This window comes from Rhipicephalus microplus, chromosome 4 (assembly GCF_043290135.1).
Source record: "Rhipicephalus microplus isolate Deutch F79 chromosome 4, USDA_Rmic, whole genome shotgun sequence".
Classification (NCBI taxonomy): Eukaryota; Metazoa; Arthropoda; class Arachnida; order Ixodida; family Ixodidae; genus Rhipicephalus; species Rhipicephalus microplus.
This window is the reverse complement of record NC_134703.1, coordinates 11,407,830-11,424,478: the sequence shown is the minus strand read 5'-3', so window position 1 is coordinate 11,424,478 and position 16,649 is coordinate 11,407,830. Positions and strand designations below refer to the sequence as shown.

Sequence of the window (16,649 nt, the reverse complement as noted above, 5' to 3'; positions counted from 1 at the left end):
CATGGGAAATCTGGTTCTGGCGTCAGGTCGACATCGTCTTCGCCGTCCGACTCGTCGTCCGTTGCAACCTCCGCACTACCGCGCACCGCTGCGACGATCGCGTCATCTGTGCTCGCTTCCTCGCAGACAGGAAGCTCCGACTCCCCGGCATCGACAAATTCTTGGAAATTGTCGGTAGTGGTTACAAAGTTGCTGTAAACGAGGCAGGACCACACGTCGTCAGTGTTGAGGGTCTCATCAGCGAGCGACGTGTCGCCCTGCTCATCGTCTTCCAGAGCCTCTGCATTGCGCAAGAAGCCTGCCCTCTTGAAACACTTGCTTATGGTATCGGCCTTTACCTGCCACCATGAAGCGACCACCATGTCAATTGCGCCTCTTAAGTTCACTTTAAGAGGCTGCTGCTGCTGCATGCTCGGCAAAACTCTCTCGCAAATGCACTTTTTGTACAGCGCCTTTACGGTTGCGATGACACCCTAATCGAGAGGTTGACTTTTTGCTGTAGTGTGGGCAGGCAAAAACTTTAGGTTGACTGCGGTCAACTTCGGCTTGACGTTGTGGGCCGTGCAGTTGTCGAGGATAAGCACGACCCGCCGCTTCTCTACCACCATATCCTCATCAAACTTGCAAAGCCAGCTGGTGAACAAATCCTGCGTCAACCACGCCTTTTTATTGGCTTTGTAGGTCACTGGCAGGCACTCTCGCTTTTTAAAGCAACGTGGCCTTGCCGATTTACTTATGACGAAGAGGTGGCGCTTGTTGCTCCCGTCCAAATTGGCGCAAAACAATACAGTTATGCGCTCCTTTGAGACCTTGCGGCCGGAGCAGGCTTCGCCTTTCAGGGCAAGCGTGCGGTTGGGCAAAAGGTTATAAAATAAACCAGCTTCATTGGCATTATAATTGTCTTTGTCAGTATAGGGCGACAGCATACTCTCTAAGTTCAAGCGAAGCTATACTTCGATAGACTCGTCGTCGACAGTGCCGCTTTCTCCGCACACCACTTTGCAGCTGATGCCATGGCGATCTTTGAAACGCTAAATCCACCCGTTGAGTGGATTGAAGTCGTTGTGCCCTAAAAGAGCTCCGAGACACTTGGCCTTTTGTTGGAGCATGCGGCCACTTACTGGGATGCTCTGAGCCCTAACTTCGCGGAACCACCTGAACAGCGCTGCGTCCACGTCTTCGTATTTTGACGTACGTATTCTCTTTCGTGACAGGGAAGATGAATCTTGCTGCAGTTGCTGCCGCAGTTTGTCCTGGTTTTTGTAGATGGTCGACACGGTCGTGTCGGAAACGCCGTATTTCGCGGCCACCGACGCCTTCTTCAGGCCACTCTCAATGTCCCTTATGACGCATTCCTTAATCTCCAGCGATAAGGCATGGCGTTTTTTCACACCGCTTGAAGACGCCGCCGACGCCAAGGCGACAGGAGCTACGCAACACACGTGCTCTGGGCTCTCCGACGGCAACGACACGGCGAAGCGCACACAGCAAATCCAAAGAGGCAAAAGAAGGAGGTTGAGAAAAAAAAAGCATGCTACCGCTTCTCTCCCCCACCCCGCGCAGCACGCACCCGGATTGGACGCTGCCACGGTCGCCACGGTGACGAAAACACGCTCTCTCCTTCCAAGGTCTCCCCGACTCCCTCCCTACTGTACCCTCTCTTCTCCTCCGCAATGTTTGACTTTTCGCGGCGGTCTCCACGTGCGCCCTCCCGCTCACACTCCCAACGTTCCGGCGCACCGGGAATGCCGCCCGGAAACCGTGCCGACTGTGCTCCGTTCGCTGATTTTATGGTCGCGCGCCTGAAAACTCCGCGCTATAACCGGTATTCTCCTTCGCGCGCCTACGCAATAAACGGTCGACCTATACATTGAGTTGTATGGGCGACATATCGGTGGTCAAAAAAACCCACGTTATAATTGGTCCCGCGCAAAAAGTGGTTACGTAACTTATAAGTGGTCTGCACTGTATTCCTAATCTAGTAATGCCACCGAGGTCTTCCGATTTGGAGCAACTTTTGAAGCTACAAAATGTTCATTTTGAAGCACTTTGGAGCAGCAAAATCATCCATTTTGGAGCAATCTGGAGCAGCTAACTTCAAATCCTGGAGGTGAAGCAAGTTGCATTCACATTCAAGGAGATGAAAAATTATTCTGAGGCTCTAGTAAAGAGCTAAAAATATTTAGATTCATTGCAAATTTCATGAGCCAATCATCTCCGAAGCGCTCCCTATTTCAGTTGATGATGCAAGAACAATGGCGTCATGCTGTCAAGCATTCTGGAAAAACTTGTTCGATGATTATTTCCCTAGCAAATAAACAGAATGCTGAATATATTTAACAAACTACGTTTTTTATAGACTATTTGATAGACTAATTTAGTTCATTATATCCATTTACTAGCCAATTTTACTTCGTTACAACGAGGCTTAAAATGCATGGTTCTCAAGGGAGCTTTCAAGGGGAATTTCATTTGTTTTGTTATACCCATTATTTCATTATATATCATTATGTTATAATGAGGTTTGAGTATTTACCACCGAGACAACGCAACTTCAAGACAGGAAAATGTTTTCTGTGCCATTGTTACGGCAACCAATGTGGTGGCTGTCAACACCGGTGTTCGCAGCACGTCGAGAGTGTTTGAGTGCACAAAATGCAGCATACATTTCAAGCTTAAATTCCTAACAAGCCAGAACCATATTTGCTGACAAGAAATCTCCCACGAAGCGTTAGTGGCTGTGGCAACGCATTTTTGTCTTGAAGTTCCGTCGTCTCGCCGATAGGTATCAGCTGCGGTCAGCGGACCGATGGGGGCATGCCACTTTATCTGGTAGATCGAGTCTCGCAAGTGTTCTCTCCTAACTAGAATGTAGCTTACACCGTGTTTTAGAGTTAGGGCCTATGCCCTTGGATTGATTGATGATGCAAACTGCAGGTGACGAAGTGGCCTCCATTTCTCACTAAAATTAGCGTGCCTGAGAAAATTTTGAGGCTGGTTGGGAAGAAGATGGAAAGAAGAGAGCAGAGGTGAGTGATGCCCATTGCCGAGGATGCGGTGGGTGGCTTCTGCAGCCGTTTTTCCAATCCAGTGTCCTCAAGGAAGTGGAAGACCTGGAAGGCATGAGTGTGGCAGGAGGTTCCTCGGTGGGAAGGTGGCAAACGAATGCTAAACCGTGGAGGTGAAAGGAGATGAAAAATGTGATGCGATTTACTTTTCAAAAGGCCCTTCATCACCAGAAATTGTAGTTAGACGCTGGAAGTTGTTGCTTGCCCAATGAAGAGCGTTAAAGCACAATAATTTTTCAGGTTGGTTCATCACGAAGTGCGAAACCATGATGTGTCAGGTGCACTCGAGGTCACACCTGCACAACGTGCCTGAGCCAGGTCGTGCTCACGAACCATGTTGGTCATTATGGCATTCTCTGCACGTTTCTGTGGGATGGATCCCGCACGCGTGGAAAGGCTGCCATTACAAATGATGCATCGAAAACGTGCCAAACGTTCTTAGGGCTGGTGCCGGTGCAATGAGGAAAAACACAAATGCATTCGAAATTGAGGATTTTTTGTCACACATCTCACTGCGATTCGAAGTAAAAAATTCAATCGAAATGCATTGTCTCTCAACTATCATTCAGCTATTCAAGCCGCCACAGTATGAACTACTGTGCACCAGTATTTACGTAGAGGAGCTCAGATAACGACATTCATTGTTGTAAATCAACCCCTCCATTTTAGATTGCGACCCTGCGAGAAGCGGCGTTCATTTTAAAATTTCACAACGTTCCGCGGGGAGTGCAGAACTGCAAATGTTGGCAGACGTGAGCGCCTAGTCCATACAAAATGCTTGTCAGCTCAAAATCTGAGGAGCCCATTAAAGAATGCTCACTGACAGAGGAGCAACTGACCCTACTCGAGGAATTTCTCCCTTCTGGTCTTTTAGCAGTCTAAATGCTTCTGTGCATGCCGAAAATGAAGAGAGCCAGGCGTGTGCTGATCTCTCTGTGGACACTTCAATCACCAAGATAAAAGATGAAACTGCAAACAGTGCATGAAAAAGGACAATTGCATGGCTATGTTCAGTAGTTGGGCCCCCGTAAACAATAACATTCTTGCTTTCCTGTCCTAAACACAGGTCGCACACTCAATGTTTGAAATATTTTGAATTTATGTTAAATTTTACTGTGCCTATACTTACTATTTCAGAAGCCTGGGACGGTGTTTAGCTGGCCTATTTCTGGCGCCTAAAATTAAGCTTGAAATATATAGCAGATTGTAAAGAAAAATGGGTAGATTTGTCATCTTTAGAGGCCGGATTTTTAGGCACTATTAAAGTTTATTTTAGGGGCCAGAAATAGGCCAACTAAACACCGTCCCAGGCTTCTGAAATGGTAAGTATAGGCACAGTAAAATTTAACATTTTGTACACTGTCATAATACAAAATGAGAACTATGTAACTTACTCTAAAGTGAATTGCTCATTTGAAATCAGCATAGTAAGAATACCTTTTAAACAGCAAGAAATTCATTGTCCTAGGGTATCAAATTAGGGGGTACAACTGGGTAGATCAACAAAAAAAAAAGCAAATTTTTTATTTCACAACTAGAAAATGCCGTATTTATTCAGCATAATAGGCAGTCGCATATTAGGCGCACCCCCAGTTCGGTCGCGAGAGATCAGATTTTTTTTCATATAGGCGCACCCCAAACTTGGCCATGATGAGTAGTTCTGTACAGTATTTGCACAGTTGCAATTAGATGCCCTCTTATGTTAACTGAAGCGAGGAAAAAGAAAAAGTGGAGAAGAAAGGCCTGGGTGTAAGAGTAACCTTTGCACTGGCGCAAGCGTGGCTCCGCCTGGAACGCGCGATTGCATCCTAGTCAAGTGCGCATTGAGTTTCCAGCTGGGAAGAGCGTCGTTGCTATTGCAATTGCTACCCTGTCCGCCAACTTGAAAACTTTTCGGCTTTCCAATGCGAGCTTTCGCCTTTGCTGCCATTATGTGGACTTGCACAAGCTTGGCTGACTTTAGTCGCCATTGATTTGCTGGCCGCGAACCTAAACATCGTATCACGCGCGCTTCTATGGGATCAGTGCATCTTTTCAATGCCCTATCTTCATGTTGTCTTGCACAAATTTCCCGCAACAACATGTCGTACCGTAGGCCTAATCTGCATTGGCTGCTTTCCGATGGTGGTAGCGGGCGTTTAAAGTTGCAGTTTTGAATGAAATCAACGTAGCTCTTTTCTGTGGCTGTACTTGAAGAGGGCTTGTGTTGCGCACTCAAATGGTGGTTCGCGATTTGACTGCAGTGCCCTAAATATGGGGTGCAAGACCGTAAAGTCGAATGATCTATCGGCACCATTCAGCGCACAAATTTTCCATCATGATCACGGTGTAAGATAGGTGGGGACACTCGCGAGACGCGTTGGCCAGGTAAGTAACAGCTACGCGTGTCCGTCGGGCCGCTGCCGGCAGCGCATATCCATCGGCGAGTAGACAAAACCTTAACACAGAGAGAGGCGTTCCTATAACAACCAATTCTTCAAGTGAAATTCGAGTTTAGTTACACATGGGCATTGTTCCTGCTAAAGTGAAATTGATTACTCTTCTCACCAAGCATGGCGGTGGTTTGAGACGTGCGGTCGCCGTGCTTATCTATCAAAGACATGCCGGTATTTGAAAGTGGTTTTCGCACGTCCTGTAAAATTAATTATTACTTTTTTGCAGTGTAACAGAAATGGACATGATTGACATCTCTTCCCAAATTTCGTAGGTCGCTAGCAGCTCTGTATTTAAAAGCTCTAGTTTTCATGCATTCGCTGATGGTAGGTAGGTGTTTCACTCGGATAGGCAAACTGGATCTTGGGCGCGCACTAACAGCGTGGGGGAACGCACTTAGTTTTGTTACCAGCAAAGCACAACTTGAACGATATTGTGTGAATGCTCATAAAAAGACAAGCGAGCAGTTAGATACCTAGAACAGTTTGTTGGCGTACAGTACATACACTGTTAATCAAATCCTGGGTAATGTACTAGCTATAAGCAGGAAACTAGAAGAAAACAGTCTAGCTTCCCGTCTAAACCTTGAACCTCAAGCAGCTACCGTATGGTGTTGCTCCGAAGTCTATTTCTGCAACTTTATTAATAAATATACGATGAGAAGTTGACAGCTGTGTGATTAACAATTGGAAGAACATGTTTACATGGGGCATCGCACATATCTTCTCAATGCTCTCATCATCTTTCCTTACCGCGCACGGAAATACAAGGTAATTTTTTTTTTCTCACTTTAAACAATCAGCGCACTTTTTTAAGAATGTCACGCGAGCTATACTCACGAAAAATGTCGATGAATAACATAATAAATTAAAAGAAATGTTTTTCTCACTAGCCCTGTAAGAAAAAAATAATTATTGATTGCAATGTCTCATTGAGTTGCACAAACATAAAAAGTGTTCCTGCGCTGTGGTAGGTAGCTTTTCTTTCCTGGACTGCGAAGACGAAAAAGGCAAGGAATTCCATCATCCGAAACAACACTTATTTTTTGCTTGTCAATCAGGATCTTTCCTGCTAGCTATCCGAAGCATCTTTCTTGGGAATCGTATCATTCTTCGTCCTTCCTGGTTTAGCCCCCATGCATTCGAGATAGGAATTTATTTTTTCTTGGCACGTTTTCTTTCGTCAGATTTCCTGTATAGCTGCTTACTACATCACAAGTTAATTTTGCAAACAGGACTGATATGAAAGGCATGATAGCAACTAGAGCTGCTACATGGACTATGTATCGCGAGTGACAAATGTGACGCTCTCTGAACGCCGGCTTTGCCGACAGCCTCGCCAGTTGCTATACCAATGTTATCTTTTTCTTATCTTGAAGTTGTGCTGGCTTGGCGATAGGTTCGCTGCCGGCAGTGGTCCGATGGACGCATGTCACTGTTACTTTATCTGGTCGATTATGCCTCTTAAGGAAGCCGAGAAGTGTCCCCACCTAAATTGTTAGTATCCTACACTGTGGTCATTATAATGCGCTTAGTCTAGACGGCCTAAAAATGTAATCGGCAAATTTTTGCGATAGCGCTTTCTTTTTGTAGTTTTTTTTTGCATTCATTTTGTTGCAACATGGATCTATCGATGTTTTTTTTTTTTTTTTTGAAAATTTGAATATACACCGCATCACATGCCTCGATTCTCGGACACCGAAGACTGCATGCCCAACATGTTTTGCGCTAGTAGCCTTAAAGAAGACTATTTCAGCTGTAGTGTGGACAATTGTGATTTCGGGGATGCATACTTTATCAACGGTTTATGGCGTAGTGGGAAATAAAATTTGCAGAAATTGTAGCACGTGTAATAGGCACACCACGAACTTGGAGCCGAATTTTCTGGAAAACAAGTGGGCCTATTATGCGAGAAGTATGGTAATAAACATTTTGAGAAGCATAACAAGGCATTTGCGAGTGCATTGGAGTGTTCCAAGCACTTTAAAAATGGCACCAGAGACTGCTCCTCCGAACGGATGTGTGAACTGTTTTCCATTATTTTGTGTATGCATTTTTTAAACTATGATTACCGCCTGATCGGTTAAATATATATGACACTCTCACAAAACGTACTTCACTGTTACCGATCAGGCGTTAAGTAGGCCCTAGTAAATGTCGTCGAAAGCTATGACCTCATGGTGTTTTGTGCGTGAATTTCAAGGTGGTGTTGACACCCGCATATTGTTCTTGCTCATTTTTTTTTGCTTAACAAGCATTTTCTTGCGGTGAGCACGGTTATTTTAGAATTTCACTAATAACTGAAGAATCCTTTTGCTCTTTAATGTCTTTTTAAAGAAAACATCAGTCTGCATACAAATAAATACGTGACAATATATACCGAACTCGCATATATATATCGAACTCGCAATATATGTCGAACACGCATATATCGAACTCGAAGGGGATTGCGAATCAGTTCGATATATAAAAAATTTTATATAAAAAATAGAGGCCCCGAGAGCTTACCTGTAGCGAATCATCACCTACAATAGGTGCATTCAAAAATGACAACTAGTTCTACACACACACCGCAACAGAATGATTTATATGCGTGAAAAAAAAAAAAAACGATAACCTTGGCCTGCTTCCCCATTTTTGAAATGTTGAATACGCTAGTCTCGATCTTATCACAACTCGTGCTCGTCGACGTCGTCTTCACAGGTTTCCGCAAGTTCCGCCATCTCGAAGCCTGCCTTGCGGAAGCAGTTGACTACTGTCTCAGTCTTCATGTCTCACCAGGCATTGAAGATCTCCGCGGGAGAAAACTTCACGAAGATTCCCAGCCACTCCTTTGTCATCCACTGCTGGATGTACTGGCTGCTGACAGCTTCGCTTTCGCCAGAAATGGTTTCGCCAACGATGTAGTAGTGCAGCTTAAATCGGTGAAGCCATCCGCTGTTGTCGGTGAAGTTGTTTCACCGAGTACAGCGGCAAACAATTAGGCCTTGGCGATCAGCATCGCGCCATCCACCGGAATCTTCTTCGTGCGCAATTCTAAGAACCAGGCATAGAGTGCCTTTTAAACATTCCCGTGGGCAGAAGCGCGCCCATGACAATCTCCTGAAATTTGCTGCTCTGCCGCCTTTGCCTTGATATCTGCCTTGTTTTTCAACAAGATACTCGGAGTGCTCCGTGGTATCCTGAAGTCGTCCGCGAGGGTCGAACATTTCTCACCCTCCTTAACACGCTAAATATAAATAGCCTTCAACTTCGTCGCAAAGTCAAAGGTCTTGCAGTTCTTGACGCTGGCCATAGCTACACGAGAAGCCTGCAATTCAAGGAGTTCGCAGCGGCTTTACACACTATGCATGCAAAAGAGAAATGCTGCATATGCAGTGGTACGTAGGCGATGCGACAGCTCGAGAGCAACAAAGCGCTCGGGAGGCAATGGCTGCTTGTGAGAGCAACAGCAAAAGGAGTGAGCTGTGGTTGGCTAACTCGCAAAACAGCAACAAAAAATAAAAGACGACAGGAGGAGGACATCAGCTCCTCCATTCCTGCTCTCCGAGCCGGCGCAAAACGGAGCAAGCATGAAAGAGAGAAATAAAAACTAAAGAAAAAAAAAAAACGTTTCGCAAGTTACAGATTGCGCAGTCTGAGCCCTCTCGCCCTTTCGAGGGTTTCGGGTTTTTCCGGAGGCGTGGGGCCGAGGGTGGAGGTCGCAGGGCACTGTTGCAAGTGCTAAAAACGCGCCTTGCAACTCGCGTGGGGGAGGGGGGGCAAGTGTCGAAGCGCACCTTCCAGCTCGCGCGGCGTTCGATATATCCGAAAGCGTTTGATATAAACGTGCAAATTTCTATACTTTTACAAAGCAATTTCAAGAGGATAACTTCGATATACTTATGTTCGACTATAACACTAAATTTGTCGCAAGCTACAGTACCCAAACATCAACTTCATCCTTTGACTTTTTAGGGCATGTTCCACTATACACAGAGAATGTCAGTGAAAACCACGCAACAATGCAGTGAGCAGTGTTCACACATACAACTTACCTTCGAGCAACCAGAGCAGCACCATTTCCCTTTGGGAGGTCTATAAAGACAAAAACGAGGTAATCAGAAAAAAAGAGTAATCAGATAAGTCAAGTCTCAGCTAGGCACGTAGAAAACCAGCACAAAGAGAGCAGTTGCAATCCAGACCAAGAACCCACAACACCGGTCTCCCTTTTCCACTGAGGGCTTCTAACAACCCTGCAAAGCAAATTCTTCGATACTGCTTAGGCTAGATTTCTTTTGTGTCAAACAACCTATATTACCGTATTTACTCGCATAATGAGCGCACATTTTTCTAGAACAATCGGAGCAAGGTTGGGGGTGCATTTATTACGTGGAGCAAATTTTATGAAAACTTTTTCGTAAAGAGCAAAAAATGTGGTAATGAAAAAAAAGTGACCTTTCACAATAGACATACACATACGCTGTTTAGAAAGAGCTTTGTTGCACTTAATCTTCGGTGGTTGAAGGCGTTATCTTCTGCAAGCTGTCCCCGCACCACCCGCACACCCCATATAAGTCATATAAGTGTTTTGTGACTTTCTTTTCTCGCAATCGTTTAACCACAACAATCGTATCTGCTGTGATCTCGAGGGATGCTTGTAAGCGTCAGCTACGACGCCCTTTGCCAACTTCGAGGCAACCTCACACGATGACTACGATGACGCCGTTGACATTGCACCAAGCTACGTCCAAAGCATCCAAAACACACCGTTAATAACAAGATTAACAACAAAATACGGCCGCCGTCTCGCTGTTCACACGAGAAGTTACAAAAGGAAAGTTTCAGTTTCAGTTCTATTACTTACATAAGTATCAAGTGCATAACACTAGAATACAGATGAGGGTCCCAGAGTATGAATAGTGAAAACACGACCCTCAGTTAAAAACTACAACAAAAGTGAATTCAAAACATTTGACAGAAGAAAAGGTAGCCTATACGCCTATATCTTGCGTTTTTTGAAGTACGCGTGGCTAACAAGCATGAAGAGCAAATTGCAACCGAAGCAAGAATTAATTGGTGGTGCTGCCATGTTGCAGAAATCGTCACGATTTTTTCTGGATGACAAGTGATACTTTCCGATTTTATAGAAACCTGCGACACAATGGCAACGAATGGCCCTTCACAACAGCCATGGCGACAGGAAATCTTGTTGTCATCACCCGAAAATCACCGGCATCTGGTTGGGCCTTAAAGTTTCGTATTTACAGGAAGCGACCGTGGGTTGGTGCGGCCAGTTTCACGACTTTCGCTCGCTGTGTGCTTATCACCTGCGATGTCTCTACACTCGCACCATTATGAACCCTGCTATGGCGCGAAGATGCCGTATTTATTCGCGTAATGAATGCACTCAAATAATAAACACACCCCCCAACTTCAGTCACCAAAATCTGACCTCCCCCCCCCCCCCCCCGCATAATAAACGAACCCCCTACAATCATTCGTTGCAGTCCCGCTAACCAACACCTGTTGCCTCCTTACCCATTGGATCTCTTCTGTTTTTTTTATTATAATGCCGGCCCCCCTCAGCCACCTGGTCTCGCTCCCCCCTTTGCCCATTGCCGTGTGTCGTATTGTTTTTCCTTCTATTTGTGCGCAGCATGTCACCCGTCTTTTTTATCTGTTTGCCACAGCGGGGTTCACGAATGGTGCGAGCATAGAGACATCGCAGCTGATAAGCACATAGCGAGCGAAGGTCATGAAACTGCCCGCGCCAACATACGATCACTACCTGCAAATACGAAACTTTAAGGCCTAAGGAGGTGGACGCAATTTTCAGGCGATGGTGACAGGATTTGCTGTTGCGAAGGGTCATTCTTCGCTATCGTGTCGCAGGTTTCTGGAAAACCAGAAGAAATCACTTGTCACCCAGAAAACATCGTAACGATTGCTGCTACATTGTAGCACTCCCGATTCTCGCTTCCCTTATTCTCCGCGTGTACAGGAACTTCTCATGTGGAAGCGAGGAGGCGGCCGTATTTTGTCATCAATCTTGTTATCGATGGTTTGTTTTGATGCTTCGGAAATAGCTTGCTGCAATGTATTTAAAAAAATCATAATTCAAACTCCATCATTCGGCTAATTCATACTTTCTGCGGTGCCATACCAGAAAATATCTGCTGCTTTCCCACTACTATTTAAAAATTTGTGTGCTTATATAATTTTAACAGTGCGAAAATGAAACCTCAGGCCTTCAAGGAAAAAGGCTTTGCTAGTAAACAAATGTTTCAAATGAGGCACATGCATGGTAAACTGAGATGCTTCTTAACTGGTATAGAGAGCTTTCTGCTCAAGGCACGCACCTCTCGCAAAGAAGCAGTTGGCAATTCACGATTTTTTTAAAAGGTCTGATCAGCAGTGAATGGCCAGTAAACTTGTGGACCTTACACCTCTGCTTTCTGTTCATTGCATACAGTTAGGGTTTCAAAATGCTTGAATTTTTGAATGCGTTAAATCAATGCCTAATCATAATGTCTGGTGCACCTCACCTAGAGACATATATATCTGAGAACTTCTGATCATTGAAACTTCTAGATATTTCAAAAAAAAAATTCAGAAGTCCCTTCGAGTTTGAATCAACAAGAGTCGACTTATGCCCAATAAAGCAACAGTTTGTGAATGCAAATGCTTGTGCTTGGCGGTGCTAGAGCACAGCTTACAAAGTAGCAAGATGTTGATCCACAGCCTATTTCATGTCTACTGCAGCACAAAGGTGTCTCCCTATGATTTCCTATTTGTCCAGTCATGCGCAAGCAAATTCCAACCCACGGGCCATTTTATGCTAGTAAACTTCCTTTGCTACATCCTTCATTTTTGGTCACTCCCTTCAGTCACTCTAACGGACTATCACTGATCCATCCTTCATATTATGTGATCTGTCCAAGCCCACTTTTTCCATTGAAACTAGGATACGGCTTTAGAACAAAATCAGCAATGGCCAAGCCTGCTCTAGTAAACTTGATGCACAAAAGAGCAGACTTCGCTGGGCCCAAAGCAATCTCCTAGCACTGCATACAAAGGAACAAAAAAGCAATCTTTTTCCCCGTAGGAGCAGCACACCTAAATTTAAAAATTGCAAAGCAGTTCCAAAGCTGTGTCAAGACTCGTGACTTTGTGCTCAGCTTGCGTCATGCTCACTTGGATAGAGGTGGATCCAAGCAGGTGTGGTGGAAAACTTTTGGGCAGGCATCACAGCGCACAAGCTTGCCTTTCTTCCCACACAGGATGCACACTTTCTCGTCCTGGGTCTGCAACACAGCGGGCCTTTATTTGGGGAAACCAAACTTGCCAGAGAGCACTAGCAATGCTTGTGCAGCACACACAGTAGCCGCAGCAATCTGGTAAGGAATGGAGCATAAACTCTCAGGAGGCCTCCGCCAATGTCAGGTCTCTCACTGACACAAGTCTGGCTGCGAGAGACGTCCTATTTGAGGGCACCCGAGGTTCTCGCACAGACATTGCACAATGTGCGGGCCTCAAGCACTGATATAGCCACTGCAGCCATTTCGCGCTTTTCTGGTCAGAGCACCGTAGGTCACTGCACCAACTAAGGCCTAGTCACATCACAGCCACAAAGCAGAAAAACGGCATACTATTTTACTTCCTGAGCTGCGAGCTCTGAATGATTGCTGGTAAAGTACTGAGGACGTCAGCGACCATACTGGCATTCATGATCATATGGTGTATGCACGTGCGCATTAAGAGACAAAATTAGTGAAAGCTAGCAGCTTCCTAGCTAATCGTTCTTTTTGTCGTACAGGAACGGCAGTACAAACAGACAGTGCAGGCTAACAACAATTTCATTTCCAGACATTTTCCTCACATATGCAATAGACTTTTAAAGCAGACTAACAACAATTTTATTTCCAGACATTTTCCTCACATATACAATGGACTACTGCTAAACAGAACCGGAAAGAACCAGTAAAATGTGTTTCATTTAACAGCAGTTTCATTTCATGAGAGATAAACAGGGGTACACAACTCAAGTATGAGCACCAGTTGTTCTATTTAAGCAGCAACTTCATTTAAGAAAGCTTCATTCAATGGGAGTCTACATAACGAAAGGCATCGCGAAAAACCTGAGATAAGATAAAAAGGAAGTGTTCACATGGGCATGACAAAAGTTGTTTTCATCAAGTGAATTTGTTTTGAAGAATGATTAATGAATGGTGCGCTGATGCATGTGTTGGCGAGTGCCATCATATAAGATTCGGTTAAGACTCCTTCCATTTTATCATGAACCTGTGACAACATTGTGGTGTTCTCAAAAAAGCAGTGTACATTGATATTGAGATATTGCCCGAATGCGTGAGTAGTTGAGGATTTTTTCAGTGGTCTCTTAATACGTTTGTATACTACTTCCTTGTTACAGTGCACTCTCATCGGACAGAACCTGAAGGGACCAAGAAAATGTGTATAGTTTACTGAGAGATGAATAAAGCATGAAACCAATCATGCTGGAGGCAGTTAAAGCGGCAACTCCAGATTTCTCTTTACTGAGAGTCTACTGTATTCTTTCTTTGCAGCGATTTACCCTTTGACACATTTCAATAAGTTTTTTTTTACATCTTAGCTTACCGCTTCTAGTGTTGCTAATACCCATGCTGCTGTTGAGAATCGTTCCACAACAGTAAACATAAGACTGTTTAACATGTGCCTGTGTGTACGTTTGTACGAATCTTCAGCATCATTTCGTAACGTTTCACTCGATAAAAAAAAATCACAACACAGTCACCTTCCCTCTTCATGATTCACATAACATCAATTCACAAGGTACATCAGATCTGCCGAATTTTTCATGCCGACAGGATTCACATTGCATTAGACAAGAAAATGCTACTCCCGCTTATAATTAGATTTGAATGGCCTTGGTTCCTTTTGTTTATATGATGACACAGGCACACGGCGACGAATGCATCAGCGCATCATCCATTATTCTTTCTTCAAGAGAAATTCACTTCATGAAAACAATGAGGTCCCAAAATTTCAGTAATGTTGTTTTCTTTTCATGGTGCAGGCTAGGGCTGTTTTTCGAGTGGGGGTGCAGGTACAATCGGGAGTTTCCTGCACAAACCGGGAGAGTTGCATTCAAACTAGAGTGGAACCCCCCACGGTGGTTTAGTGGTAACGGTGTTGCCCTGAAGGTTTCAGCTGAAGCAGCCTCATTTTCAATGGAGCTGAAAACGCTTGGGGCTAGTGTACTTGGATTTTGGTGCATGTTAAAGAACACCAGGTGATTGACGTTTCCAGAGCCCTGCATTAGGGCGCATCTTATAATCCAATCGAGGTTTTGGGATGTTGTGTACACAACATCTCACTACTAAAGATATCAGCAGCTGAAGAAAAAGAGCAGTGCAGTAGTGTGAAACCACATAAGAGCAGAGCCTAAACAAAGCGTGAACCAAAATTTGGCTACACCGCACACATGGCTGACAACCAGAGACCGCAACTTCAGCTACAATGCCTATTTCTTTTCTTGGAGTCCATATTGAGCCTATTTAACATATAAGCATGAACTGAGGGAAGGCAAACGTTTTAATCAAACATTTATTGTGCATATTTCGAGGTTAGTGCCAATATCAGCTTTTCCAAGCCTAAAAATGCCTTCTCCCTTTCGTTGAGTACACGTTTTGCCTAAAGGAATTCTGAAACAGTTTTTTTAATTCACATAAAAACAGCGCCGAAAATGGAGGACAAGAAAAGGAAGGAGGCAGACAGCGGTGCTAACTTACAACAAGATTCATTTACTAGAGCTGCGCAATACAATCAAGCCCGCCTATAATGAACCTGAGCGTGACATGGCATCCGTTCGCTGTATCCCGAAGTTCGTAGTGAATCACAGCTTTTATTTAAAGAGTAGCGAGTGAAAACACACTTTTTTGCCCCCCAAAAGTCCGTGATGCACGTGTTTCAAAGAGCAGAAACGATAAGGGCGGTCTCAAGTTCATTCATCCTTCAAAAAGGCAGGGTGCTCGTTCGCCGAGGCCCGTGGCATAAGCTGCATGAGGCACCGGTTTCGAAGTTTCATTGTTCTTGCAATCCCTTTCCTTCAAATCACTCTCGCCACGTACTTCATTCACAATGCCACAATCTGTGCACGGTTCTGCAGTGTCGCATTATCACCGGCCGTAATTGAACCATCGCAACACATGACCCACCCGCTCTCCCAGGTCGGAGTCGACGACACGCTGCCACAAATCGCCGTTGCAGCGGTCCTGTTCGGAAGCTTCAGGCTCGGCATCGGGCCCGACCTCGACGAAGTCGGCCTCGCGAAAACAGTTTCGTCCGCATGTAGCCGTCACCACTGCCCACGAAATGTTCACCATCTCCACAGCTGAATACCGGGATGACCAAAACGGCAAGTTGGCTGCCAGGTGGTCAACAGCTATGAGCAAGCACTCCGCGACGCGGCACCAAACGCGCGGATTACGTTCAAGCCAAGCGTGCTAGTCCTCCCGTCGGCCATCATGACCACACACGCACACCAAGAGCGAGCAAGACACGCACACGCAACACACATGCCAGAATACGTGGAAAATCTCTGGGCCCGTTTCCAGTTAGAAAACGAAGCTAATTCGAGCCAGCGTGGCGGGCGTTGCGGAGCGGTGGAGACAAGCGAAGGCATTTCCTTCCTCCGTGAGAGAAGGGCTTCAGAGCAAGAGAGGAGAGCAGATTTGTGAGAGACGGGCAAGGAGTTGCGATAAAGAGAAGGGAGGATGCGGAAGGAGGGCGACCTTGAAAACCAAAACACACGGGGAGGAGGAAGGTTGGATAGCTTGCTTGAAAGTTTCGCAAAACTTGGCCGTAAAAAAACTTGGAAAGAGTGTCTGCGCACGCAGAAGTCGAAGCACGGCCGCCTGGATCGGCGCGGCGGTGTTCGAAGAATTGGAGGCCGCGATCAAAAAATGGTTTTGTTGCGCTGGCGGGTTTGCGTGGCTTCACGAACTTCGATATTTCACTATTCATTCCGTGCAATTTAAAAGTCGTTTTCGCGCTTCCGCACTCGTGCGGAAGGTTGCTGAGCCTAGAGTGAAGTGAGTGAGAACAAGTCCTAAACACAAAACGAATCGCAAATTATCAGAGTTCGTGGGGTACCGTACGCGCGTGC

At 45.3% G+C, this 16,649-nt stretch overlaps 1 protein-coding gene across 13 annotated transcripts in view; it reads right to left on the bottom strand.

The window, feature by feature from the left end:
• The window catches only part of LOC119171617 (bromodomain adjacent to zinc finger domain protein 2B), a 247,304-nt gene that overhangs the window by 24,766 nt on the left and 205,889 nt on the right, over positions 1-16,649 (bottom strand). For all 13 annotated transcript variants that reach the window (XM_075892168.1, XM_075892166.1, XM_075892165.1 and 10 more), the window contains 2 exons: positions 12,677-12,786; positions 9,538-9,577 (listed from right to left, as the gene is read on the bottom strand). In XM_075892168.1, the coding sequence (XP_075748283.1) occupies positions 9,538-9,577; positions 12,677-12,786 (150 nt within the window). The remainder of the gene's footprint in view (positions 1-9,537; positions 9,578-12,676; positions 12,787-16,649) is intronic.